Raw genomic sequence first — 25,377 nt, 5'->3', positions numbered from 1 at the left:
TATGGGATGCCGGGGATTGAACCTGGGTTGGTCACATGCAAGGTAGATGCCCTCCCCGCTATACTACAGCTCTGGCTTGGACCCAGCTACATTTGCATAAGCCCAGCAAACGCCACAGCAGGTGGGCTGCGCTCCATAGTCAGACACGGGGCCTGTATCCAAGGACCCCAGAACAGGAGTGTGGAGGGAGCACGGGACCGAGAGGAGCCCCAGAAGCTCTCGGCCAGTCGCAGGGGGCCTCGGGTCAAGCCACCTGAGTTCAGTGAGCAGATTCTGTGCCCACAGCGCCGGCGGGTGAGCCCAGGCCTGGGCTTGAGGACGGGGAGGTGATGGGCCCCAACAGTTCTTATCTTTTTGTGTATTACTCTGGGGCCACACCTGGCAGTGCTCAGGGGTCCTCCTGGCTCTGCATTCAGGAATTACTCCTGGCGGTGCTCCAGGGACCCCCTGGGGTGCCGTGAATTGAACCCAGATTGGCTCTGTACAAGGCAAGCGCCCTCCCCTCCCCACGTACTGTGGCTCGGACCCCAGCAGTCCTATTTTTAAAGTCGCAGGGACACCCCCACCTCAGAGCAGCGATCCGAGGTCAGGGATTTGCTCGGGGTGGAGAACACGGACAGAGACCAGGACACAGCAGCAGGGGCCGTGCACGGAGGTTCTGCCAGGTGGGGACGGTTTAGGTGGCTCATCCCAGGGCGCACGCCTGCGTGCTGGAGTCCCCCCGCAGTAAGCGTTGGAGCGTGAGTGCGAGTGGGCTCTACATTCTGGACAGGAAGGTCTCCGGTGTATATCGTCAATATTTGTAAAACGCGAATTGCAGAACAATGTGCTGAGTCAGAGCCGATTTTCATTAAAATATGCAAAGAACAATATTTATCGGACACCTGTTTGTGGCACACTCTGAGCTGGAACAGTGCGTGCCATGGGGAACTGTGTCACGGGCGGGGTGGGGGGAGGTGGAAAATCGGGGGTGGGGAGGGGGTGGCGCGGGAGAGTGTGAGGATGAATATATTCCATCTGGCCCTGTGCTAGTATGGAGAGGGGTCCACCAAAGGCCCCCTTTGTCAACGCCCAGGGAGGGGCACTCCAGAGTGAGCCCCAAGCCAGCAGGTCGCTGTAGCTCAGCGCCGGGGCGGCCGGCGTGGGCTGGTCCACTGCTGATAGATGAGCGCCAGGGCTGCGGGGTGAGCAGAGCCGCGCCAGGACACGCAGGCATTGGGGTTGTCAGCACAATCTGTTCGACTTTCTGCCAACCTACAACTGCTCTAAAAAAACCCACAAACACGCTTCATCAAAATTAAGCATGCTTCACTCGACACTCAGCTGTCACTCACAGCACCGGGTCTACGCAGGACGTGTAGGTGGGGCGGGCATCCACTCCACCGACTGGAGTCCGGACACGGGGCTCTGCCGTCCAGATTTGGGACCCTACTTTGTCCTGGTCATACCGGGACAGAGGTGCCCGTCATGCTTCTGTCATCTGAGGCGATACGCACTTCTTTTTGCTTAGTTTGGGGTCACACCTGGCTGTGCTCAGGGATTACTTCTGACTCTGTGCTTGGGAATCACTCCTAGTGGGGCTCAGGGGACCAAAGGGGATGCCGGAGATCGAACCCAGGCCGGCTGCATGCAAGGCCAGCACCCTCTCCGCTGTGCTCTCTGTCCAGCCCCAGCAATAGACGATTCTAATCTCAGCTATTACTAGCGCCTGAGTCAAACAAGGAACAGGCACCATGGGGACCTGCAGGACAGGTTTCAGGAAAGAGCATTTTAAGTGAAGACCTAAGCCAGCCAGGTCAGGAGAAGAGAACCTTCTGGAAACTTCTGGAAGCTCAAAGAGAAACTCAGCCAGGAAAGTGGCAGCAGAGTCCAGGGGGAGGGATTTGACTTTGAGTTCACCCGTCCTTCGAGCTGGTTGCCTCTGGCTCACTGGGGGCCACTGGTCCCTCGTCCAGCTGTACCAGGGCTCTTCCAGGATGAGGCCACCTGGGACCCGGAGCCAGAGGAAGGAAGAGGAGCAGAAGCCACAGCCCTGCTGCCAGCAGAGAACAGTGGCCTGGACAAGGCGGCCCTGCTTCTCTAGAATGTTCTCTCCTCCTGCTCGCCAGCAGATTTCCTTTCCGTTGTGGCCAGCAGCCTTGGGGCTGAGCTGCATTCTTGCGTGTCCCTGTCCCTGCACGATGCACGTGCCCCATCCCTGATGAGGCACTGTCCCTTCTCCAAGCCTCCAGCTGCTCCCAGCCCTCGGCACCCCTGAAGCAGTGCTGCGGGGCAAGGACCCCCTTCCCTGCGGCCCAAAGGCATCCCGTGCTGCTGCTATCTCTCCCCACCTGCAAACTCCCCATGGGACGCTGAGAGATGTCGAATGTGGGATCACCGTGGAAACAGCAGGGTCCCGGAAGGACCATGCATTCTGGAGGTGGGGGGGGGGTCCTGCTCCTCTTTGAGAGGCCACAAGAAGGTCAGACACAGGGAGAGAAAGCTCAGGGAGGTGAAGGACCATGCCCAGGGTCCAAGGCGCCCCCGAATGTGATGCCACCCAAACTCAGAAGTTTCTGAGCCCATTGATAGGATGATGCGGGGGCAGGGGACCAAGTTGAATGAATTGCAGCATCACGAGCTGAATTGGACCCCCCTGTCTTATGTTAAAGAATTAACCCCCAGGGGCTGGAGTGATAGCCCAGCAGGGAGGGCATTTGCCTTGCATGTGGCTGACCTGGATTCAATTCCCAGCATCCCAAATGGTCCCCGAGCAATGGGAGGGGTGATTCCTGAGCTCAGAGCCAGGAGTAACCCCAGAGCATTGCTGAATGTGAACTCAAAAAAGCCAAAATAAATAAAATTTTTAAAAAAATTAACCCGCAGTGCCATGGATTTGGGGTGGGGTCCCCAAGGGTTAATGGGGTCCAGAGAAGGGGTCCTCACCAGATGGGCCAAGGAGGCGGGGCCTCAGAGCCTTTTCCCCACCCCACAAGACACAGGTGCGGGGAGACTGTCTGCAAGCCAGGGTGATGATGTCACCAGCACCCCTTCCTGCCGCATCTCCTGATGGCTGCCACCCACCGAGGAACTATGATTCTGTGGGCTCTGCCCAGCCAGCAGCTCTGAGCTGCCGCTCACATGTCCCTCTGCTGGGGTGTGACAGTCACATACCCAGCCCAAAACTAGAGCACAAAATTCCTGTCATTGTGCCCAGACTTATGTTCCCCTCTGCCCTCTGCAGGAGCTGTCTGAGAGGAAGAGCTGGAGTGATAGCACAGTGGGGAGGGTGCTAGCCTGACACACAGCCGACCCAGGTTCAATCCCCGGTGTCCCAGATGGCTCCCTGAACACCCCTAGGCGTGATTCCTGAGCACAGAGCCAGGAAAACCTCTGAGCATCGCCAAGTGTGGCCCCAGAACAAGAGAAAACAAATGCTGTCACCAGGAAGGTGCCAGGGCCCAGATACAAGCGGCTTTCTCCTCAGCATGTGTGTGTGTATGTGTGTGTGTGTGTGTGTGTTTGCGTCGGGGGGCCATGAAGGTTCACCTCATGCACAATTCTACACTCAGCCTCTGGTCCAAGGGCATCAAGGTGCTGTTCGCGGTGCTGAATCGGAGGAGTACTCCTGCGAGCCCAGAAGCCAGACATTGCCCTAGTCCCTGCCGGGCTGGAACTCGGAGCTGAACTGAACGGAGCAGGGAGAGTGTGCAGAGTCTTCACGCGCCACGGGTCTGCGGGAGGCACAAGCAGACGCAGGCAAAGGAGACTTATCGCGGGGAGACCAGAACGCAGATGCCCCTTAGCAACGAAGGGTCCTGTGCCTAACCTTACGCGGCAACACGCTATGCGTCAATGCCCTATCCCCTTCCCAGGCCCTGGCACTCAGCATCCTCAGGGCCCTAAAAGGTCCAATAGGAAAGAAGTCCTGCTTGCCTCATCCTTCAGTCTTGCCTTATCCTTCAGAGTCTGTGTGCAACGGGTCTGACCTCAGACTGTGTTCATTGCCTCCCGAAGCCCTATTTAACATCCCGTGTGTGGATCCAGGAACGGCCACCGGCCTCTGGCCGAACACGGGGTATTTTTAGATGTCAGTTACATCGGCCAAAGATTGCCATCTTAACTCCGGGTGATAACACTGACCTTGGCTTGTTAAAAATGCACGAACTGGCAGTTGACTCTGAGCAGCATATTGCGCGGTGATGGGGGAGGGAGGGTGCCGTCGGACAGCACAGGTGGGGAGAAGCCTGCCCAAGGTCAAGCGCTTGGCTCGGTCCCTCCTGCCCCTCCTCGGCCCCAGCCTGTCCCAGCAGCCCCTCCCTGTTTCTGGCTGAGCTGGGCAGGAGTGTGGCACCTCCTCCACCACCGACGGAGCTAAGAATTCCCTGCCAGGCAATCCTGCCAGCAGGAGCCCACAGAGTGGGGAAACCGACCCAGGGATGCCACAGAACCAGCTCAGCGGGCAGGGGACGTCTCTCCTTGACTCTGGTGGAGGTCTGCGTGACACTGGCAGGTGGGGGGCAATGTGTGTGCACGCCTGACCTTTCTCCATGTTGCCCGTCTGTCTCTGTTTCTCTTCCCGACTCTCCAGGGTTCCCATCTCGTTCTCTGTATCTGTGCACCTGCTTTTGCCTGCAACGGCTGGAGGTTCCAGTCTCTTCTAAGCCAACCAAGCAAACATCGAGGAGTCACCCTTTCTCCTAGACCAAGTGGAATGGGCGGTGGGGCTCCACCCACTTTCCCCAGGCCAACTGCAATGGGCTGTGGGGCTCCACCCACTTTTCTCGGGCCAATTGCAATGGGTTGTGGGGTTCTGCCCACTTTTCCCGGGCCAATTGCAATGGGCTGTGGGGCTCCACCCACTTTTCCCGGGCCAATTGCAATGGGCTGTGGGGCTCCACCCACTTTTCCCGGGCCAACTGGAATGGGCTGAGCTCTGCCCCTTTACCTGACCGACTGGAATGTGCCCTTAGGCCCTTCTCCCTTCTCCTAGGCCAACAAGGGTGTTGTTCGGGAAGTCAAGTGCCGCTCGTACAGGCAGGATTCCGTAACTCTTGCGTCCCTCCAGTCAGCCTCCACTGCCTCTCCCTCGCCCGGGTGCTCAGTGGAAGCAGCACCTGAGGCTGGTAGCTGGGGGCAGTGATACCCGCAGGTACTGGAGCGCACTTCCTTGGCTGTCACTGGAATGGGCTGTGGGGCTGTGTGGAATGGTCTCTGGATGTAAAGCATGTATTTTGGGGTGTTGGGGCTTCCCAGCAGTGATCAGGAGCCCTGGCGGCCCCATAGATTATTCTGGGATAAGTGGTTTAATTCAAGGGCCCATGGACCCTGCAGTTAGGGGAATTACTGGGCCAGCTCAGAGGTGATCGGGGGACATATGTCACTGGGCATCAAACTGGGGTAGGCGTCATACGATGCATGTACTTTTTTATTTTTGGTTCTGTTTGGTTTGGGTTGGAGCGATAGCACAGCGGTAGGGCGTTTGCCTTGCACGCAGCCAGCCTGGCCGAGCTGGGTTCGATTCCTCCACCCCTCTCGGAGAGCCCAGCAAGCTACCGAGAGTATCTCGCCCACACACAATATGCCAAACACAGTAACAAACAAGTATCAAAAATGGAGACGTTACTGGGCCTGCTTGAGCAAATTGATGAACAACGGGAGAACTGTTTTTTTTTTTTTTTTTAGGTTTGGGTTGGGTTTTGGGACACACTGATAATGCACAAGTGATGCTCAGGAATTAACTCCTGGCTCTACACTCAAGAATTATTACTGGCAGTGCTCCTGGAACCAGACGGGATGGCAGGGATTGAACCCTGGTCTTCCACGTGCAAGGCAAATGCCCTACTCACTGTCATCAGGCCCTGCACGGTGCGTACCTTATCCCTGGACTGTCTTCAGCCCCAACACGCATCTCTACAGGCTCCATCAACGAGGCTGTGGGGGGTGGTGAAGTGTTCAACTGAGGGACAGGACTGGGGAAAGGTGGGTGCCCTCACACCTGCACAGGTGCGTCCCACTGTCCCCATGAACCGGCGACATTGCACCTTACACACAGTGCAGCTCACAGCACCCCCAAGAACACCACACACACTCTTCCACAGCCGGAGACACAAGCGCCACCTCCATCCTGCAGGTGGGAGATCAAGAAACAGGGCAGCCTGTGAGCTGCCGAGGCCCCGGCATGGGAAGGGCACAGCCAGGACCCAAAAGGGGCAGCCAGAGCCTGAACCCCATGGGTGCATATCCTGGAGAGCGTACCCAGCCGAGTACTGCACGGTGGGTACCCGGGAGCCCTGAGATCATCCAGTCCAGCCCCACGCCCCTACACAGTGGGATACCCAGGAGCCCTGAGATCATCCAGTCTAGCCCCAAACCCCTGCATAGTGGGTACCCAGGAGCCCTGAGCTCCCTCAACCTGCACACCTGCATAAGGGGGTACCTGGAAGCCCTGCGCTCCCCCAGCTGAGCCTGGCACCCCTGCACAGTGCTGTGAGCCATGGCGAGGCCCCTTCAAAAATAAGTGATGATGCAGGGACCGGCCATGCCTCTCCGCCGTCCCACACGCACCCACCCAGGGGCCGGTGCTGCTGGACTCTGCACGTGGCAGGTATAACTGGGCATGGCCCTTTCCCACCTTGGCATGTGCTGGTGGCTCTGGCTGCCGTGGCCCTGACAGTATGACCTCCACAAAGCTGCTGGACCTCCCTGACATTCTCCCGAGGTCAGATGGCTGGGGTGGCCCCCTCGAAGGAGTCCCAAGAGGTCCTGCAGTCTGAAGGCCACCTTGTGCTTCCTGCAAGGCTGGGCAGTCACAGGTGAGTGTGTGAGCATGCACGGCCACCTCCTGGGATCGCCGTTGCCCCTCTGTCTCAGAGACAGGTGGGAGGAGGCCCAGAGAGGTTAAGCGAGCTGCCCAAGGCTGCACAGCCAGAGGAGCCTACTTCATGAAGGGTCAATGGCAGGAAGTGTAGGTGGCCGGGTCTCTGCTGGACTCACCTTGATTCCATTGTCCCCCACCCGCCCTGCCCATACCCTGCTACCCAATTCCGAGGCCAAGGAAGGCGGCACCTGAGTTGAGACTTGGGTGCCCGCTGCACTTCACGCCCTACACAGAGCTCAGCGTTACAAAGGAACTTCCGGACATGGCCTTCTAGAAGCATCTGTTTTTGTAGGAACAGTCACCCGAGCTTCCTGGACTCGCTACAGAGCTCTCCTCCGCCTGCCCATCAGAGTGTTCCAAACTTAATTATTACTCATTTATTTTTGCTCTTGGGGCAATACCCTGCCTATCCCAGAGGTTACTCCTACGGTGCTTAGGGGACCATGTGGTGCTGGGGATGGAACCCAGGCCTCCCACATACAAAGCCTGTGTCCTAACCTCTGGGCAACCTCTCTGGCCCCTGGGAGCATTATTAACTGGTAACGATGTGAGGCTGGCCAGCCCCTGGGGCCTGGTGGAGACCAGAGAGGATTCCAGCATGAGCCCACCCTTCCAACAATCCTTCAACTTCAGCGATGGAAGGCAGGGGAAGGCTCCAAGGCAGGATGGAGGGAAGGAAATGGATGGACAGAGACGGGGAGGAGAGGTGGGGAGAGGGAAGAGGGGAGAGTCTGCCCTCACTGGAAGGTTGTGAGCACCTAGAAGAGCCTGACTATAAGCGCAGTCTCCCCTGCCCCGCCAGCCTCGACCCCAAGCGTCTGCACTTCACAGCCAGTGGCTCCCCTGGGGCTATGCTCAGGGCTGACTTCCTTGATGAGATGCAGCCACTGCGGCTGGGCCCGATGCTGGCGGGCAGATGGACAGTCAGGGGCCCGGTACTGGGCAGGGCTCGAAGCCCCTCGGCAGCACAGGACATAGGGACACTGACCTTTGATTTGGTGCTTCTCCGACACCCAAACTTACCGGGGGTCCCTTCCCATCCCCACCATATGGCTGAGACGGGGCTGTGTGGCCTGACCCTTGGCCCCTGGCGGATGTGGCAGAGGGGACAGCCCATGCCCCCTGGGAGCTGACACAGCAGCGGCCGCCCTTTTCCCTGCCACCGTGCATGCCCCTCACGGGGAGGGGACTGTGCCCAACGCTGCTGCTGGAAGCACCATCTGGACCCAGGCCTGGCACGGGTGTGCCGCGAAGCTCGTGAGCTGGGGCGTCCGTTCTCGGGGCTTGGAGCTTCTCCCAGACGGGCGGGAGGAATGTAGGTCAGGCCCGGCTGCCAGAAGCGCTGACGTCACCCTCCCGGAAGAGGAGACCATGAGCTCTGGGGCCCAGAACAGCGGGCGCACCCCCGGGGTGCAGGGAGCGAGGCCCCCGGGACTCTCGGAACTTCATCACACCCCCCCTCCCATCTTAGGTTATCTCGGGTCAGTGGCGGCATGGAGTGACCCAGCAGGTGGCTGATGCCGTGGAGGCAGGAGCCGCTGGAAATCCGACCGACTCCAGCATCCTTGCCTGCTGTCTTCCCCTTCCCCGGGACCCCATTATTTTGATTTATCATTATTCTGGGGGGGTTGGGGCTACACCTGCAGAGCTCAGGGGCTATTCCTGGCTCTGCGCTCAGGTCACTGTACGGGACACTGGGGACTGAACCCGCGTCTGCCGCGTGCAAATGCCCTACCCGCTGTGCTATTGCCTCTTATTATTTTCTTTTGAAAAAAATTTTCAAGGGGCTGTGGGGTCTACTGAACAGCAGAACTCAAACCTCTGCTGGCTGGGGCTGTCGGCGCACAGGGTGGGGTGCCCCACACTCGCGCCCCCGCCGCCCCACAATTCTCCAGGATGAGGAGAGGCAGCCGGGGGCGCGGGCATTGGTGGGCGTGGCTGTTCTCTTGGCCTTTGCTCTTTCTCGCGGGCCCCCTCCGAGGCTAGACCCCAGGGAAGCTCCAGCCTGGGGCCTTGGACCGTTCCTGGGAGCCAGCATGAGCGTGTCCTGGGCTGGGGAAAAGCTGCATGGAAATGGGGGAGGCCAGCAGGGTGCGGCCGAGGTGTCCAGCGAGGAGGCCAGGTGGACGGTGGCAGTGCAGATGGAGCTGGGACAGCCCTCGGGGGGCCTGGTAAGAAACTGCACTTCTGGGGCTGGGGGTGACACAGTGGGACCCAGTCTGATTCCCGGCCTCGTGTGCTTCTCTGAGCGATGCAGAGCACAGCCCCGGAAGGCAACAGGCCTGGGCCCCTGCACTGCAGTGCCCAAGTGACATCCCTTCCTCCGACTCCGGCCCAGAAGTGTCAGCGCAGCTGGCCAAGAGTCCAAGAATGGCCAGTGGGACTCCCAGTTCTGAGTGCCCCTTGGGAGACTCCCCCCAACCCCCCGCCGCCCCGAATCCCTGGACTTCCGTCCCACTCAAGGACGGAGGCGGGGTGGGTGGGCTGGAGGGGTGCTGGGAGGAAGGGAAGCCCCCCGCCCAGCCGGGGTCTGAGAGCCCAGAAGCTCGGCCACCCGCGTGGCCAGCCACTTCCAGGCTAATGGGGACAGATGTTGTGGGAACTTCTGGAACAAATCAGGCTGGCAATTGAGTTCATTGGCCAAATCAAATCTGAGTCCCGGGCGAAGTGCTCTCTATTAAGTGCTTTAACGGCCCTCACATCCTCCAGCCGGAGGCTGAATCCTATTATCCAGCCGTCCCTGGTGCCGGAGAGCCGGCCAGCAGCCACGGGTTGTGGGGTGCTGGGCTCTGACCCCGGTGTCCCTCCCATGAAGAGGGGTTCTCAGTCCTGCCCTGCTGGTGGACAGGGGGCAGGAGGAGGGCGGTTGGGGGCCTGGGATCGCGTTCACAGAAGCCTGGTTTGAGCCCAGCCGACTTACCGCCACCCTGTGTGCTCTCGGGTCATACTCACAGCAGGTGGGGAAACTGAGGCAGGGTGAAGGGGTAGAGACTTGTCCCAGAGCCCTGAGCTGGCACAGAAAGGGGCCTCCCTCCCTCACAGCCTCCTCTTCACCTGTTCCTCCCCCTGAGTCATTCCTGGTGGAATGACTTGAATATATTCACATTGGCCTGTACCCCAAGATGTCCTTAATGCTCGCTTCCCTGGGCACGTCCTTTCACTTGGCTCCGAGGTCAGCCCTTCAGGAATTGTCCCTCGGATTCCTTGTTCTGCAGGTCCTGCCTTCTCTCTCCTCATCTCCCCCTCCCTTGGACATCTCTGGACTCAGAACATCTGGATGTCCCTGCTCACCAGCCCTTGCTTTCTTGGGGGGGCAGGACTACTCCCAGCTGTGCTCAGGGTTTACTCCTGGCTCTGTGCTCAGGGATCACTCCTGGCGATGCTCAGGGGACCATATGGGGTGCTCAGGAATCAAACTCAGGTCACCTGTGTACAAAGCTAAACCCTACCTACCCAGACCCCCGCCCGCCTTGGCATGTCCTGTGGAGAACAGGTCACCTCTGGGGCAGCTGCCCCCGCCCCCAACCAACAATTTGGCAGTTTCTTATAAAGTTGGTTCATTTATCGCGTGACTCGACAAATTCACATCTAGGTGTGGAGCTGAAATGATGAAAGCTCCTGTTCACCCCGAGCCCTTTGCTGTCCCATTTATTTATGTATCACTATGGGGCCACCTGACAGCTCCTGGCTCTGTGTTCTGGGCTGACTCCTGGCTCTGCGCTCAGGGATCACTCCTGGCGTGACTCTACGGACACTGGGCGGGGGGTACCAGGAATTAAACTGGAGTTGGCTTGTGCGCAAGACATGCACCCTGAGCCCTGCTCTCTCTCTCTCTCTGCCCCTTGCTCTCTCTTCAGTGCTCATAGCGGTTGGATTCATAAATGCCCCAGGCCAGAGAAGTGACGCTTCCCCCGACCAGGGACAGGAGGAATGTGCCCTCGTGCCCCAGCTGTGAGCAGAGACAGGGACCCCGGGAGGAAGAGGAGATGCTGGGGGGATGGAGCAAATGGGCGGAGCACTGTGGGTGGATCATGAGGGGGGCAGCTCCTTCAGAAATTACAGAGGCTGGGCAGCGTCTCCTGGGCCGAGCACAGGGTGCATGTGCGAGGCCCCAGCTCTACCCAGGCACCACGGGGTGTGACCTGAACACGGAAACTAGTGGACGCGGGGAGTGGCTGAGGGTATAAAAGGCCCAGCGTGCCTCAGACCTTGAGTCTGACTCCTGCCACCTCATGGTCCTCAGCACAGCCGGGTGTGGCCCCACGGAATGCACCTGACAGAGCACGGCATCTCCAGCTCTAACCACGGGGCCGAGGACCCTGAGGAGTGGCTACGGCATCTCCCCAGAACCGCCAAGGTCAGTCACTATAAACATTTTTTTAAGTTGAGTGGCCAGACAGATAGCCCAGTGGGTAGGGTGGCTTGCCTTGCACACAGCCCACCTGAGTTCAGCCTCCGGCATCCCATAGGAGCCCTCCAAGGAGTGATGCCCGAGCACAGAGCCAGGAGTAACCCCTGAACAACACTGCGTGTGGCCCCAAACGAAACAAAACAAGAATAAAATAATAGATAAGCTTCCCAGCCAGAGTGATAGTCCAACGGGAAGGACATTTGCCTTGCATGAGGCTGACCCAGGTTCGATCCCTGGCATCCCATGCGGTCCCCCGAACACCACCAGGAGTAATTCCTGAGTGCAGAGCCAGGAGGAACCCCTGAGCATCATTGGGGGTGACCCCACCCCCCAAAAAATAGATAAGCTGGGCAGCAAGTCAACTTCAGGGCACTCTTCTGCGAAAGAGGCCCGGATTCAGGACTGTCTACACCCCACACTCCCCAGCATCACGAACTGCTGCAGAACACACAGCCAGGGCGTGGGTCAGGAATCGGGGCCACATGCAGCCCCGTTCCCTCCAGGCCAGGCACTGCACGGGTCACACGTCACAGATGAGGCCCCAAGCCCCTGCCCGGGCTGGAGATGGGTCTGTTCCCCCTTGTTCTGGGGTCCCACAGCGCACGGTGGGCCAGGACACCTGTCGTCAGCCACACAGGCAGCCCAGGGGGCCAGCTCATGAGGTGGAGGCCCTTGCGGAGGGAGACACCGGAACATTTCATTTCTGTGTAGAAACCGGGCCCCACAAAACCCATACATGTGGTCACCAAAAGGGGGCTGGATGGGACAGGGCGGGGGGCCAGGGGGACACACCTCTAGTTTGACCCACCTCCAGAGCCCAGGCAGGGGACAGTGGGGAAGCCGTCACCTTGCAAACAGCCAGCCTGGACTCGGTTACTGGAGTGATCCCTAAGCACTGAGCCTGGGGTGTGTCCTACAAACTGCCAGATGTGACCCCCCCAACCAAACGGCCGATCTGCCTCCATCCTCCAGGAGTCTGTGGTTCAAGCTTGGGGCTGTACCCCCTTCCGCCCTCTGGGGTGCATGTCTGTCTCTACACCCCCATCCCCGTCAGAACCCAGCCCGGGGTAGGATGGTGTTGGCAGAAACTTCCGGCGTCCCTCCTCCCTCCGGGCCCCCCAACTCCGTCTCCCAGCCAGGGACTCAGCATGTGCTGTTCTATCCTGTCACATTAGTTGCTTAGCAACAGGGTCACAGCTGCACGGACATCCCTGCAGTGAAGTGTCACTGCAGCGTCCAGCCATCCCAGAATACCACCATCCTGCATGGGGTCCCACTGACCACAGCGGCATCGAGAAGCGCTGCCCCAGGCCCGCAGAGGGGGCGGCTGCTGTGGGGGGATGTTCTGTTGCGGGGAGATGGGGGGCCTCTCACCCGACCCCCAGCCCTGCCGTGGACAGCAAGGCCTTTGGGCCGCACCCCCGCCAGTCCCCGCCTGGACTCTGCACCCCCAGACACTGCCCCCTCCAGGGCCGCCCGAGGCCTGGCGCCCCCCAGGAATGTGGGGAAGGTGGTCCTCCCGCGTCTGCTGTTCCCTCTGCTCTCTTGGCGGTCCCGGCCCAGGTCATTCTTTCGTTGCTGCCCCGGCTGTGTCGGGCACAGCCTGGGCGCCTGTTAGAGACGCGTCCCCCCCTAGAAGGGAGGTGGGGGTGTGTGGCTGTTGTGACAGACGCAGGGAGAAGCCCTTGCGGAGGGGAAGACAGACCCCCGGACATGGGGACAGCCCGAGGTGGCTCAGGCAGGCAGAGCCGCCTCACCGCAGCCCCGTGGCTGCGCTCAGACTGGCGGGCTGCACCCGGAGCACATCCTCCACTCCACGCTGGGGGTCACAACCGCTGGGCCACGGAGTGGAAACTGGTGCCTCTTTCCGGCTGCCGCGCATGCGCAGAGTGCAGACAGCAGGCAACCGGGGCCTGATGCCCGCAGGTCCTGCAGACGCCTCCGGGGGTCTCCAGTCCCCTCCCCCACGCTCTGAGCCCGCCCAGGGGCATCTCACCCCAGCCTCGCCGTGCTGACCCTGATGGGATCAGAGCACAGAGCTGCGAGGGCCTGGCCAGGTCCAGGCCGCAGAGCGTGGGGGTGGGGGGTGAGACCAGCTCCAGACAGTCTCGCTGGAAATGGATCCTGTGAGCCACTGGCCACGGAAGCTACAGTTGCCCGGTGAATCACTGTTTCCACTGCATATAAGCTACTTTCTGTTGCTTGTAACAGAAGAATGCATGTAACAGTTTCCGCCTGTGAGTCAGTTTCCAACTTTTCCGCCTGTAAGTCACTGTCTCTGCCTGCTAGTCACTGTCCCCGGTGGCTACAGCCGACTGTATGTGCTTTTCCTGCAGGTTCTAGGTGCAGCCTCCAGCCCTAGTCAGAACTTTCACACTCACTGTCCCCACTGGTTAGCAGCTCACATCTCTGAACCCTGAGAGCGCCACCTGCCTATCTCTGACCGGAAGCTGCGGGAAGTGGCATCTCAGCCTGTCCCTCTCACTGGGCGCGCCCTTTGCATGCTGAAAACTGGGTCGGGTGTGCAGTCACTCACCCACAGGGGCTGCTGTGAGCACCGCGCCCCCAAGACCCCACTCTCAATCCCTGGGGGTCTGTCTGGAGCGAGGGCTGGGGGGCCCCAGCTCCCCATCCTGACGTTCTTGTTCCCCTCTGCCTCTTTGATGATCCACCCTTCTTTCTAGCCCAAACCTCAGTTTCCCCATCTGCCCCCCAAGAGTGACCATCCTGGGCAGGACATCAAGTTTCCAGAGTCTGTGATGACCCTGGGGGGACCTGGTCCTCCCGGCCACACACGGGTCGGGGGGGGGGACTCCTGGCACTTGCTTCCCTGCAGGTGCCATAAGGAGGGTCGGGCATATCCCGGGGAGGCTGGTCTGCCCTCTCCCCTGGGACCACAGAGTGAACACCACCCTTCCCACTGCACTTTCTATTCTTGTCCTGGGCTCAGTCCCTCTCCGGTTATGGGATTGATGGTCACAGAGCATTTGCGGAGCACAACAAGAAGCCAAGGAGTGGGGTGGGGGGAGAGCCTGAGAGGGAGGAAGTCCAGGATCCCAGGACGATGGGCCCAGCGGGGACCCTGGGAGGTGGCGGGCGTGGCTCTCCCAGTCAGGCTGCCCATGTGGCCCAGCTCCTCTCTGTGGGTGAGTCTCTCCCGCCCGGGACCTCGCCTCATCCTGGGCAGCAGCGGGAGCACGGTCGGGAAGGCCTGGCCTTGCACGCAGCTGACCTGTGTTCGGTCCCCGGAACCCCATACTGTCTCCCGAGCCCCACCAGGAGTGATCCCAGAGCACAGAGCCCGGAGGAAGCCCTGAGCACTGCCGGGTGTGGCCCCCAAACAAACAAAAAGGAACGAAAAAAGAGAAGGGCACCAGGGCACCGCCTGGCATTGACACCCACCAAAGCTTTGATTTCATTCATGTATTTGTTTCTGGGCCGAGCCTGGCAGTGCTCGGGCACTACGCAGTCCTAGGGATTGCGTCCGGCCTCTTGCGAGCAAAACCTGCCCTGGGGCAGGAGCCAGACGCCCCTGTGACGCCCTCTGCAGTGGCCAGGGGTTTCTGCTCACCTACGGCCCCGCCTCTGGGGCTCCTGCTCTGTCTGGCCTCTCAGGAACTTGGGGATGGCACCAACATCAGCCGCCCGAGACTGCCTGATGCCTGCCGTGCACCCCCGCCTCACTGCAAGGAGCCGGTGACCCTTCAACTTTCTGCAGGCCACACCCTGCCCTATCGCCCCTCCAGCCTGCCTCACTAGGGATGTAGTTTTTGTGGCTCCTTGGGGTGCTGGCAACTCCCCACCCCCCCTGAGGCACCCCCCTTCCTGGGTGTGGACACGGCTTCCTGGCCAGCAGCTGGACCCACATCACCTCAAGCCCATGGAGCAGAGCCTGGGCAGACCCCACAGCTCCTCTCTGCAGTTGGTAAACTGAGGCCCACCAAGGGTCTCCATACAGGGCCCCCTTAAAGCAGCCACAGGCCAGACCCTAACCCCGGCTGGCCCGGATTTCACTGGAGGCCCCTGTCCGCCCACTTGCTCGAGGGGCTTCCGGGCCCCACCCCAAGCTTTGGCAGAGCAGACCAGAGCCTGCTGCTGCCCGTGGGGTTGTGGCCTCGTGGCTCTGCCTGGGCTGCGGCTACAGGAGGGGCCGTCTCTGCTCCAAGCAGTGCCAGTGCCGAGGGACGATCTTGTCCCCCTGGTGCAGACCGTCCCTGGCCTCACGACCGGCTGCAGCTGCCCTACTACCCAGGTCCCCGGTGTCTGGGTAGGAGGAACCAGGCCCCCACCTGTCCAGGACTGCGGGGAGGGGGCTCGGACCCTAGGAGTTTCCTCCTTCCCGAGCTGAGCCGTTGCTTCTCAGCTGCTGGCCCCTCTGCCCCGTCACCCTGCCTGGCTGGCATCAGTGAGATGGTGGGAGTCCACTGGGCAGAGGGGTCAGCTTTGCCGCCTGATTCTCTCTGCTCAGTGCTCAGCCTCATCTCAAAATACCAGGAAGATGAGGCAGGAGGGACAGCACTAATGTGACACGCTTGCCTGTCGCGTGGCCGCCCCTGGTTCCACCCTCACCACCCGCGAGCACTGCCAGGAATGATCAGTGAGCACAAAGCCGGGAGCACAAAGCCCTGAGCGCAACCAGGTGTGACCCTCAACAAACAAACAAGCAAAATAACCATGACGCAGAGAGGAGGGTGCCCCGGGGAACAGGAATCAGGTCCAGCTTGCTCAAGGTGGTGTCTGAGGGCTTTCGGCACTGCTGGGAACGTGGGGGCTGCGACCCCTCAAGAAACCGCACCTGAAGTTCTCTCGGTGCTGGCTGAGGCTCAGTGGCTCTTGGCAGGCTGCGAACGGGAGCCACTCTGGGTCACGACATTCCGTGGGAATGCATCCCGGCTCCAGTGGGAAGTCCCGGAACCCGAGAGCCAAGTGCAGGGTCTGGCAGGGAAGAGCTGGGCCTCGGCTGGCCCCTGGGGCTCCCTGGCAGGGCCGGGCTCTCCCACCTGGTGCCTGACACAGGGCCTTGGAGAAGGCGCACGGGTCTGTCACCTCTGGGCCAAGCAGCCGCGGGACGAGCCCATCTGTGCACCGGTGCTGATATCAGCCGCCGCCAATGGGCTACCTGGGAGCCCGCCCCCACGTTACAGAAACTGAGGCCCAGTGAGGAGTGTGGGGGGGGGCTGGACCCAGGTTTCAGGGCGCGCAGGGGCCGCACCTCCCTCTGGTCAGGAAGTGGCTGGGCGGCGTCTTTGGCTCCCTCATCTCCTGCCCCGAGCTCCAGCTCTGCTGTGCAGAATCACGCCTCTGACAGCCCCCAGGCCCTGTAGGCGACCACCCGCCCCTGAGGGTCCCCAGCCCCCCATCATGTCTGACTGGACCAGACCCCAGGTGGTGGGGACCAGGCCGCAGTCTGAGGCAGGTCCAAATCGAGGTCCAGACTAGAGACGATGTGGGGGCTCCCCACTCACCCCAGAGTAGCCGAGGTGGCAGGGTGCAGGGAGGGGCGGCGCGGACCCCCAAAGCCTGGCCTGGGTCAGGAGCTGCCCGTGACCCCAGCCTCTCTCAGAGCAAGGCCGCTTCCATCCCCGCCCCGCAGAAGGGAAGCACAGGTGGAGAGTGCCAGGCACGCACCTGCGCACCTGCTCCAGCACCTGCAGGGGTGACCCCCCCCTGCTGCGCGAGTGAAACTAACTAAGAAGGAAGTGAAATCAACAGAAGCAGGTGATGGGTGCTCAGCGGGCGCCTCGGCCCAACTGCCTCCCGTCCCCTCTCTCCAACGCCAGCCACATACCCACACCGAGATTATTTCACAAACCCAGAATAGCTCTACGTCCCGTCCCTGAACCTTAGAGAGGCCCCCAGGGAAGCCCCCCCTCCGCCTCCCCCCGGCCCCCCTGCGGCCTCCGTCTGCACTGCCTGAGTCCTGAGCGTGTCCAGTGGCCTCCAGCCTCCCGGCTCTCAGCCTCCCAGACTTTGGACACTTTTTTGGGTGGGAGTGGGCAGCGATGCCCTGGGTTACCCCTGGCTCTGCACTCAGGAATTACCTCTGTCAGTGCTCGGGGGACTCTATGGGGTGCCGGGGATCACAGTCAGGTGGGCCGTGTGCTCTGGCTCTGGTCTCTTGTGTTATCCAACGACCTTTCGGCGCTGGCTGCCAGGCACGTGGGCACACGTCAGCACCTTGAACTCATTCCACGCGGCACCATACTCGCCCCCACTGCGTGGACAGGTAAACTGAGGCGCAGCTGTGCACGGCCCAGCAGAATCCAGCCCTGACCTGGTGGCTCTGCGGTCCTCACCCTGGGGGAGCATCAGATGCTCCCAGGTAGTTGATAAGCCCCGGAGCACTGGTGTTTCCTGCTCCCTACCCCGTGTCCACCGAGCAGTTGGTCCAGAGAGCCCAGCCCGGTGCTGCACCTCACTGCAGCTGGCCCAGGAGTGGCCCACGGCGGGCGCCACATCTCTCCCCGGCGCAGACCAGGCTGTGGTGCGGCTCACCTGCTGCACAAGCAACCTGGGTACTGGGCAGCGTCCAGGCACCCAGTCTAGATGCCCCTGGGAATTAGAGGGGATCATACCTAGCCGTTCCGGGCTTGGCTCCGGGAAGCCTCCTGGGAACGCGTTTATCTCTACGGCCGCCAGCAGAGGGCGACCGCGAGCACCCAGGGCTTCAGCAGTGGCAGATTCAGCGGCTGGGTGGGCTCCCGTTCCGTGTGAGAGTCCCTGGGCGCCCCCAGCGGTTCACACATAATGGAATCATACAGGCCTTGGACCCTGTAGCCAGCTGGACCTCAGGGTCAGCTGCCCTTCGCCTCCCTTCACCTGGACTCCAGGGGTCCCGGCTCTGATGGGACCAGCAACATTCCAGGAAACAGGGGACATTCCTGGAGACAGACAAAGCTGTGGGAACCAGGGACCATCCCAGGAGCCAGGTGATAGCCGAGTGCCAGATAATGTCCCAGGATCCATCCTGGGAACCAAGAACCGTCCCAGGCAGCATCCCAGGAAACAGGAGCTGTCCCAGGTACCAGGAATCACCCCAGGCACCATCCCTGGAACCAACCCAGGAACCAGGAACTGCCCCAGGTACCAGGAACCGCCCCAGGCAGGATCCTAGGAACCAGGCACCGCCCCAGGCACCATCCTGGGCACCAGGCACCATCCCAGTCACTGTCCCAGGAATCAGGAACCACCCTAAGCACAGTCCCGGGAACCAACCCAGGAACCAGGAACTGCCCCAGGTACCAGGAACCGTCCCAGGCAGCATCCCGGGAATCAGGAACTGTCCCAGGTACCAGGAACCACGCAAGGCACCATCCCTGGAACCAACCCAGGAATCAGGTACCGTCCCAGGTACCAGGAACCACCCCAGGCAGGGTCGCGGGAGCCAGGCACCGTGCCAGGAATCAAACCCAGGAACCAGGCACCGCTCCAGGCACCGTCCCTGGCCGGCCGCGTCCCCGGGTCCCGCCGCACCCCCGCGCGCTCACCTGCCCACGACCTCGATGTTGGAGATGGCGTAGAAGTACTTGTAGAGGTTCTCGCGCTGCACGTAGGTGCCCCCGAGCGCAGGCCGCAGCAGGCGCATGCGCAGGTCGGTGAGCGTGAAGAAGTCCTTGAGGCCCTTGGCGCTCTCCAGGCGCGCGTACAGGTTGTCCATGTGGCGCAGGCCAGGGCCCGCGAAGATGGCGAAGCGGTCGCGCACCTCGAAGCGCACGTGCTTCTCCTTCTTGGAGCCGGCCCAGCGCGAGTACTCCTCGGTGCACACCACGCGGTGCGCGCCCGACGCCGCCAGCTCCCGCGCGCGCCGCGCGGGCATCCCGAACGCCTCCATGCAGTCCTCGGCGTAGAACTGGTAGGGCTGCCACGTGCGCCCGTTGTCCAGCGACTTCTCCAGGACCATGGCCGTGGGCCGGCCGTACTCGAAGGTCACCACCACGTCGTCGGTCAGCTCCACGCTCTTGTTCCACGACAGGGTGATGTTGGCCTCCAGCGGGCTGGGGTAGCGGCTCCAGGGCACGCTCTGCCAGTAGGTGGCCAGTCCCTCGTCCTCCCTGTCGAACATGAGCCGCGGCGGGTGCGCCAGGTCCGGGTTGGACGCGTCGCACTCGTTGCTGCAGAGGTAGGGGTTCTCCTGCCGGGCGGGAGAGCAGAGGTGAGGGCGACGGGCTCTGGCCTCGGGTGGGCCCGGTGCAGGGGGGAGGGGATGAGCAGAGCGGGCACAGCGCCCACCTCCCTCGAGGCTGTCGGTCACCGGGGTCCCCCCAGAGGGTTCCTGCCATCGTGGCCCTCCAGGCTGGAGGGACAAGTCCCGGGGTGCTGGGGGGGCAGGGTCAGAGCGTCCCAGAAAGGGCACAGCCCCCTCAGGAGCGCACCCCAACACTGCCGTGGGTCCTGCACCATGCGCCCGGCGGACCTGGGGTGCTGAGGGCCGCCGGGAGGCAGCACAGCAGGGGCGTCCGCGCCGTCTGACACTGCCTTCAGCCCCCAGATGCTCTGAGAAATAAAGCTGATTAAAAACGCCGCCCGCGAGCCCCCGGCCTCTCCAGCCCTTTGATGAATATTTCAGGGCCCGCTTGGCCCGGAGACAAATGGCTGCGCCCGCGTTAAAGCTTTTCTCAAACGAGCCGCTGGGCCCCCTCCGGCCCAGGTGCGGCCTCCAGGGGGCCGCCCCGCCCCCGCCGCCGGCCCGGGGGCCCAGCCTGCACCTTTGAAGCCCCTCAGCAGAGGAGACAAGTCCGCAGGGCCCTGGACTCAGCTGCCGCCTGTCACAGTGCGTCCTTGACCAGAATAGCTCCGTCCCTACTCCCTCTCCCCCCCACCTGCGGCCGCTCCCCGCCAGGCCCAGCCTGCGGGTCTCGGGTGCAAGGAGTGGGGCTCTGACTCAGGGGCTCCTGCATGGAGCAAACGGGGAAACCGAGGCTCAGGGTAGGTGGGACTGACCTGTCCTGGGAGAGAGGGTGGGTTTCTGTTCCTGGGTCACACGCCTGGGCCGGGCCTGGGGGCACAGTAAGAGGCCCCTGTGATGTTGCCCAGAGGGGACAGGTGTCCCAGGATGTGGCTTCCAGCTCAGTGTCCGGCAGGGGCCACCCGGGGACACTGCCCCATCCAGGGGCAGGACGGGGCCCCTGGGCCCAGAGGCAGTTGCCGTCGGGGGGCCACGAGGTGGTCAGACGTCCCAGCTCACACTGGACACAGAGGCTGGGGGCAGCAGCACCTGCGCCCTCCCCCTGCCCCCCACGTCCAGGCAAGCCGTGTCCCCGCGAAGCCCGCGTGCTTGGGCGAACAGGACTCCTTGGGGCTGGGGTGCCAGGGCGGAGGCGTGTGGGGTGTCCGTGCGTGGGCGGGGTGGGTGGGTCTCCACACCCATGTCTGCTGTGGCCGGAGGATGCTCACGTTAGCAAGCCCCCCCCCCCCGGAGGCCACAGGAGGGGCTGTGCCACCCCCTGTCACGGGCTCTGGGGTCAAACCAACCTTGATCGGGAGCTTCTCCAGAGCCCGAGAAGATCAACCTCTGCTGCCTCAGCAGCCCTCCTCCGTGCCAGCACAGGCGCACAAGGCGGGGGTGGGGAGGCAGCTCGGAGACGGGCAGGGCAGCCCCCACAGGAGCGCTTTCGGAAGCCCCCTGGCACACGCCCACCGCAGCATGTCCCCCACCCATCCTGAGCTGTCCCCCCCAACCCCCGCAGCAGGTCCCTCTTCCCAGAGCTCGCCCCCACACACCTCCTCCAGGAAGCCCTCCTGGCCTGACTCAGTCTCCGGGTACCTCATCCTGTGTCCTGGGGTCTCTTGGGCTTGTCTGCACTGAAGCCTCCCTGCTGGGCCTGGGCCCCCGGCCACCACTCATGAAATCACAGTGATCGCTGCCATCGTGTTAATTAGTCAGTAACAGAATTAATTTAATGTGGCGCCTCTGGGGTTGCTATTCCCTCCTCGGCTCCCCCCACCCCATCGCATCTCGCCTTCCCGGCCCCCTGGCTCCTCTGCCCTCCCGCCCCTCACCTGTCGGGGTGGGGGAGGTGGGAATGGGGTGAGGCCGGGCCCCCAGGGTGGCCGTGGAGGCCAGACCCCGCTCCCCACCCCCACCCGGCAGGCGGGAAGCAGATGGTCGGGAACTAATGAATCAGCCTGTGTATTTACCACCCGGCCTCAGCAGCAGCGAGCACAATAAATAAACCCCCAACGGCAGCCAACAGGGTTTTCTGCCCCTCCAGGCCCCCAGCGCTTCACTTAACTGTTTAGGGCTACGGAGAGTGGCGGCAGGCACAGGAACCCCTTTGCACCCCACGTTCTCCTGCTCTTCACCAGAAGGCTCTGAGGGACCGGCTGGGGTTCGAGCTTGGCCGCCTGGAGCCCCCCGTGGCGGTGCCCGGGGAGCAGTGGCGGTGACCCCCAAGGCCAGATTCCCCTGGCACAAGACTCAGCCCAGGTAACGGGGCCTCAGGCCAGGGCTGCGGCTCCCCAGTCCTCGTCAGACCTTTGCCCTCGCAGAGATGCCAAAGCTGACCTCTGACCCTACCAGAAGAATTTTTTTTAAATATCACTGTCACTGTCCTCCCGTTGTTCGTCGATTTGCTCGAGCGGGCCCAGTAACGTTGTGAGACTTGTTAACTGTGTTTGGCATATCAAATACGTCACAGGGAGCTTGCCAGGCTTTTCCGTGCAGGCGAGATTGTCTCAGTAGCTTGCCAGTCTCTCCGAAAGGGGCGGAGAAATCGAACCTGGGTCGGCCATGTCAGCCGCGTGCAAGGCAAACGCTTTGCCCAATGTGTATAAAATCCCGGCACCAAGGCCGGGGACTTTGTCCAGAAAAATGTGAACGTGCCACAATCTCCAGTAAACTGGAGTTTGGGGTTTCCCCAAGCTCCCCCCCACGCAGCCTGCGGGGGGTGTGAGCGGGTCCCCGTGAGCTGAGACAGACGGCGTTTCTCTGAGCATCCCTCCCTTGCCCCATCTCGGGGGACGGAGCGTGGACAGCGTCCCCGAACTGCAGTAGCTCGGCTGGGGGCAGAGAAGTGAGACAGAGGTCAGAGGACCCCCGGGCTCCGGACACCACACACAGAGCCTGGCCCTCCCTTCCCTGGTGCTTGGGGTCACAGCCCTGTGGGCTGAGCATTTGAGAAACAGCCCTGAGCCCGGGTCCGAACACCCTCCAGGCAGCTGTGGGCATGTGCAGTGGGGGGCAGGCCGTGTGTTCTTTACAGAGTGGACCCAGCTGAGCACTGACTGCCAAGCACGGGAGAGACCCCATTCGTGTTGGGGGGACAGGCCATGACTATGGGACCGTGGCTGGCCCTGGTGCCAGGCGGGGGGGGGGGGTGCCACCTCTTCAGGTCACTGCCCTCCAGGGGTCGGGCCAGCCCCGCTGCTCCCCCGCAGGCCTGGGGCTGCCCAGGGGACGTGGCAGATTCTTCAGAACCAGCTGTGGTGAGATCTGCTTGGATAGTGGCCAGGCTCTGGCTGGGGCGGGGGGGGGGGGGGGCGGCACAGTCAGGTTAGTGCCCCCTCCACTCTGGATAGCGCCACCTCCCAGGCTCCTCGTGGCTTGGCGTGGCCTGGCCCCGCCTCGTGCCGTTCCCTGTCAAGGCAGAAGGCTGTGGACGTGACGCCCTCCTGGGCTGGGCCCCAGGCCACCGGCCCTAAGGGCTGGGGACGCAGCCGCCGCCTGCCCTGCCCCCCACGGAACAACGCGGGGCGCCCCGGGAATTCTCCCTAACAAATTGTTTCCTACGCATCGGTAAGGAAAGTTGCAGCCGGATGAATAATTCACAGGCGGCCGCGCAGGGCAGGTCGTGTTGGGAGGCGGCTCGGGCTCTGTGTCCCTGACCCTGCACCCCCATTGATCGGGCCCTCTCCTCCCCCGAGCCTGGGCACCCGCAAGGTGACCGGCTGTGCGTGAATCAGCGGAAACTGACCCGCTGCCCCGCCTCGGGCCTCTCCTCCGGCGCCTTCCCCCGCCCGGGTGGGGGCGGAGGGCCCCTGGGGGCTTTTCCTAGGATGTGCCCTTCCTGGTCCTGAGCCCCCCGCACCCCCAGACCCTGAGCAGGCCAAGGTGGGCAGCTCCCGGACAAGGCCTGCCCCGACAACAGCCCAGGCAGCCTGCAGCACCCGCAGGCCGAGGCCAGGGGCCAGGGGCCAGGGCCACCGCCCCTTCCCCACACCCCCTCAGCTTGGGAGGAGAGAGGGGGGCCGCGTGCAGGGACTGAGACAGGAAGGGGGGGGAAGCTCAGTCTCTCCAGCTGGGGCCCCTGGCAGCTGCACATGTCTCCACACCAATGAGGCCCCTGGTGCTCCGAGCACATGTCTCCACACCAATGAGGCCCCTGGTGCTCCGAGCACTGCAGCACGAGTCCCTTCCAGCTCCCCTCGCTGGCAGCTCAGCATGGGGGTCAATGCCTGAACCCTGACCCCAGGGCCCCTGGCTGAGATTCTGGGGCAGCCCCTTCCTCAGCGCACCCCAGCCTGCAAGTCTGTGTCATGATGTAGGGTGGGGGCTGGGGGGATGACACCAGGGGCACAGTGCATCAGGCGAGGCCTGGCTTTTCCTGGCTTGCATGCCCCTAGCGACAGGCAGCTCACCACCCCACACAGCTCGGCAGAGACGCCCAGGAAGCAGCACCTGAGGGAGCGAGGTGTCTGACTCATTTCTGTCTCTCCCTGCCCACTGGGCCTGGGCTTCTACGGGGACTAGAGAGGGGAGGGTGGGCAAGTTGGCCTCCTGCTGCCCCCCTCACTCAGGTAGGTCTTGGGGGGACGCTCAGGGCTCCACCCCGTACCTACCTGCAGTGCCTCCTGCCCCCTCCTGCCCCCTGCCCCCCCCCCCGCTATCCACCCCCTCCCCCTCTCCCCATCCCCCCAGCCCCCAAACTGCCCCACCCTTGGCTGTCTTTATTTTGGAGCCCAGGGTGGCTCCCGGAGCGGGTGGGGGCGGCGGGATGGGGGTGGCCCTCCCGGAGACCGTTCCCGGGCGCGGGGGCGGGGCGGCTCAAACCGTATTGATTCGGGCCCCAGAAAATGCTTAGAGAGAAGGAACAGCGTCCTGCTCTAAAAGCCCGCCACGCACAGCGGCCCCGCAGCCGCTCTGCTGACATGAATATTTTATCACGAGGATGAAGAAGCGGCTCTAACTGCTGGGGCGGCGGGGGAGGGGGCGGGCGGGGGGGCTGCGAGCGGAAGGCGGCACCCCAAGGGGCAGCGGGGGGGGGGAAGCTGGGCTTCCTGGGTCTCCCTCGCTCCCCGGGCCCCTCCCAGATGGAGTCCAGCAGACACCACTGGTCCTGCCCGCCCCCCCACCGGGTTCCATGGGAAACTTTCTAGTGGCGTCCAGCATGGGGAGCAGGGGCTTCTTAGCATCTATTGAGGACCATTTTCTGATTTTCCAAGTGGGGAAACTGAGGCACAGATGGATCAGGGTGTAGTGTGTGTGTGGTAGGGAGGTGGGTTCTCTTTGCTCCAGTAAAGAGGATTTGGGAGCCGGAGCCATCCTATAGCCCTTCCCTTGCATGTGGCCAACCCCACAGGGTCCCTGAGCACAGAGTCAGGAGTCAGCCCTGAGCACTGTCGGGTGTGGCCCCCAAGCCAAACGACGACAGCAAAAAAGGTGGATTTCCAGGGGGTGCGCTGAGCAATGTTATTCCTGAGAGGGGGCAGCAGACCAGGTAAACCCGGACCCTCACAGTCACGCTTCTCCGAGAAAGCGCCGAAAGCGTGGGACGAAAAGGGGGCCCGGGGCCCCTCCCAGCCTCTTTCCCTGACGCCCCCAACAGGGCATTTGGGGGACACTGTCGAGACTCCCTTTCACGGCGGGAATCTGCCTCACCTCTCCCAAACTCCTTGGGTTAAATGTGTGTGGGGCACGTAGGGGCCTGTGGGGGGCCCCGGGAGGACCAGCCTGTGGCAGCAGCCCGGCCCTGGTGCAGCCCAGCACTCCCTGCTCTCTGCCTCAGTTTCCCCAGGCAGAAAAGGTGGGGACGGACTCTGGGACTTTCCCATGGAGTCACTCATTCACCCACAGTTTCCAAAGGTCTAGAGTGACCGTGAGCGTGGGGCTGCCGGCGCCCCAAGCCTTCGCCAGGGGGAGGCCACGGAAGGGTTAGGCCCTGAGACCAGC

The 25,377-nt window shown here is 62.4% G+C and overlaps 1 protein-coding gene across 1 annotated transcript in view; it reads right to left on the bottom strand.

Moving 5' to 3' along the window:
* NTNG2 (netrin G2) overlaps positions 1-25,377 on the bottom strand; it is a 44,495-nt gene that overhangs the window by 8,320 nt on the left and 10,798 nt on the right. Inside the window, exon 2 of the mRNA XM_056132717.1 lies at positions 18,758-19,401. Coding sequence (XP_055988692.1) covers positions 18,758-19,401 — 644 coding nt within the window. The remainder of the gene's footprint in view (positions 1-18,757; positions 19,402-25,377) is intronic.

This window comes from Sorex fumeus, unplaced genomic scaffold, assembly GCF_029834395.1.
Source record: "Sorex fumeus unplaced genomic scaffold, SorFum_2.1 ptg000095l, whole genome shotgun sequence".
NCBI classification, from domain to species: Eukaryota; Metazoa; Chordata; class Mammalia; order Eulipotyphla; family Soricidae; genus Sorex; species Sorex fumeus.
The sequence above is the reverse complement of the archived record's forward strand: the minus strand, read 5'-3'. Positions and strand labels throughout refer to the sequence as shown.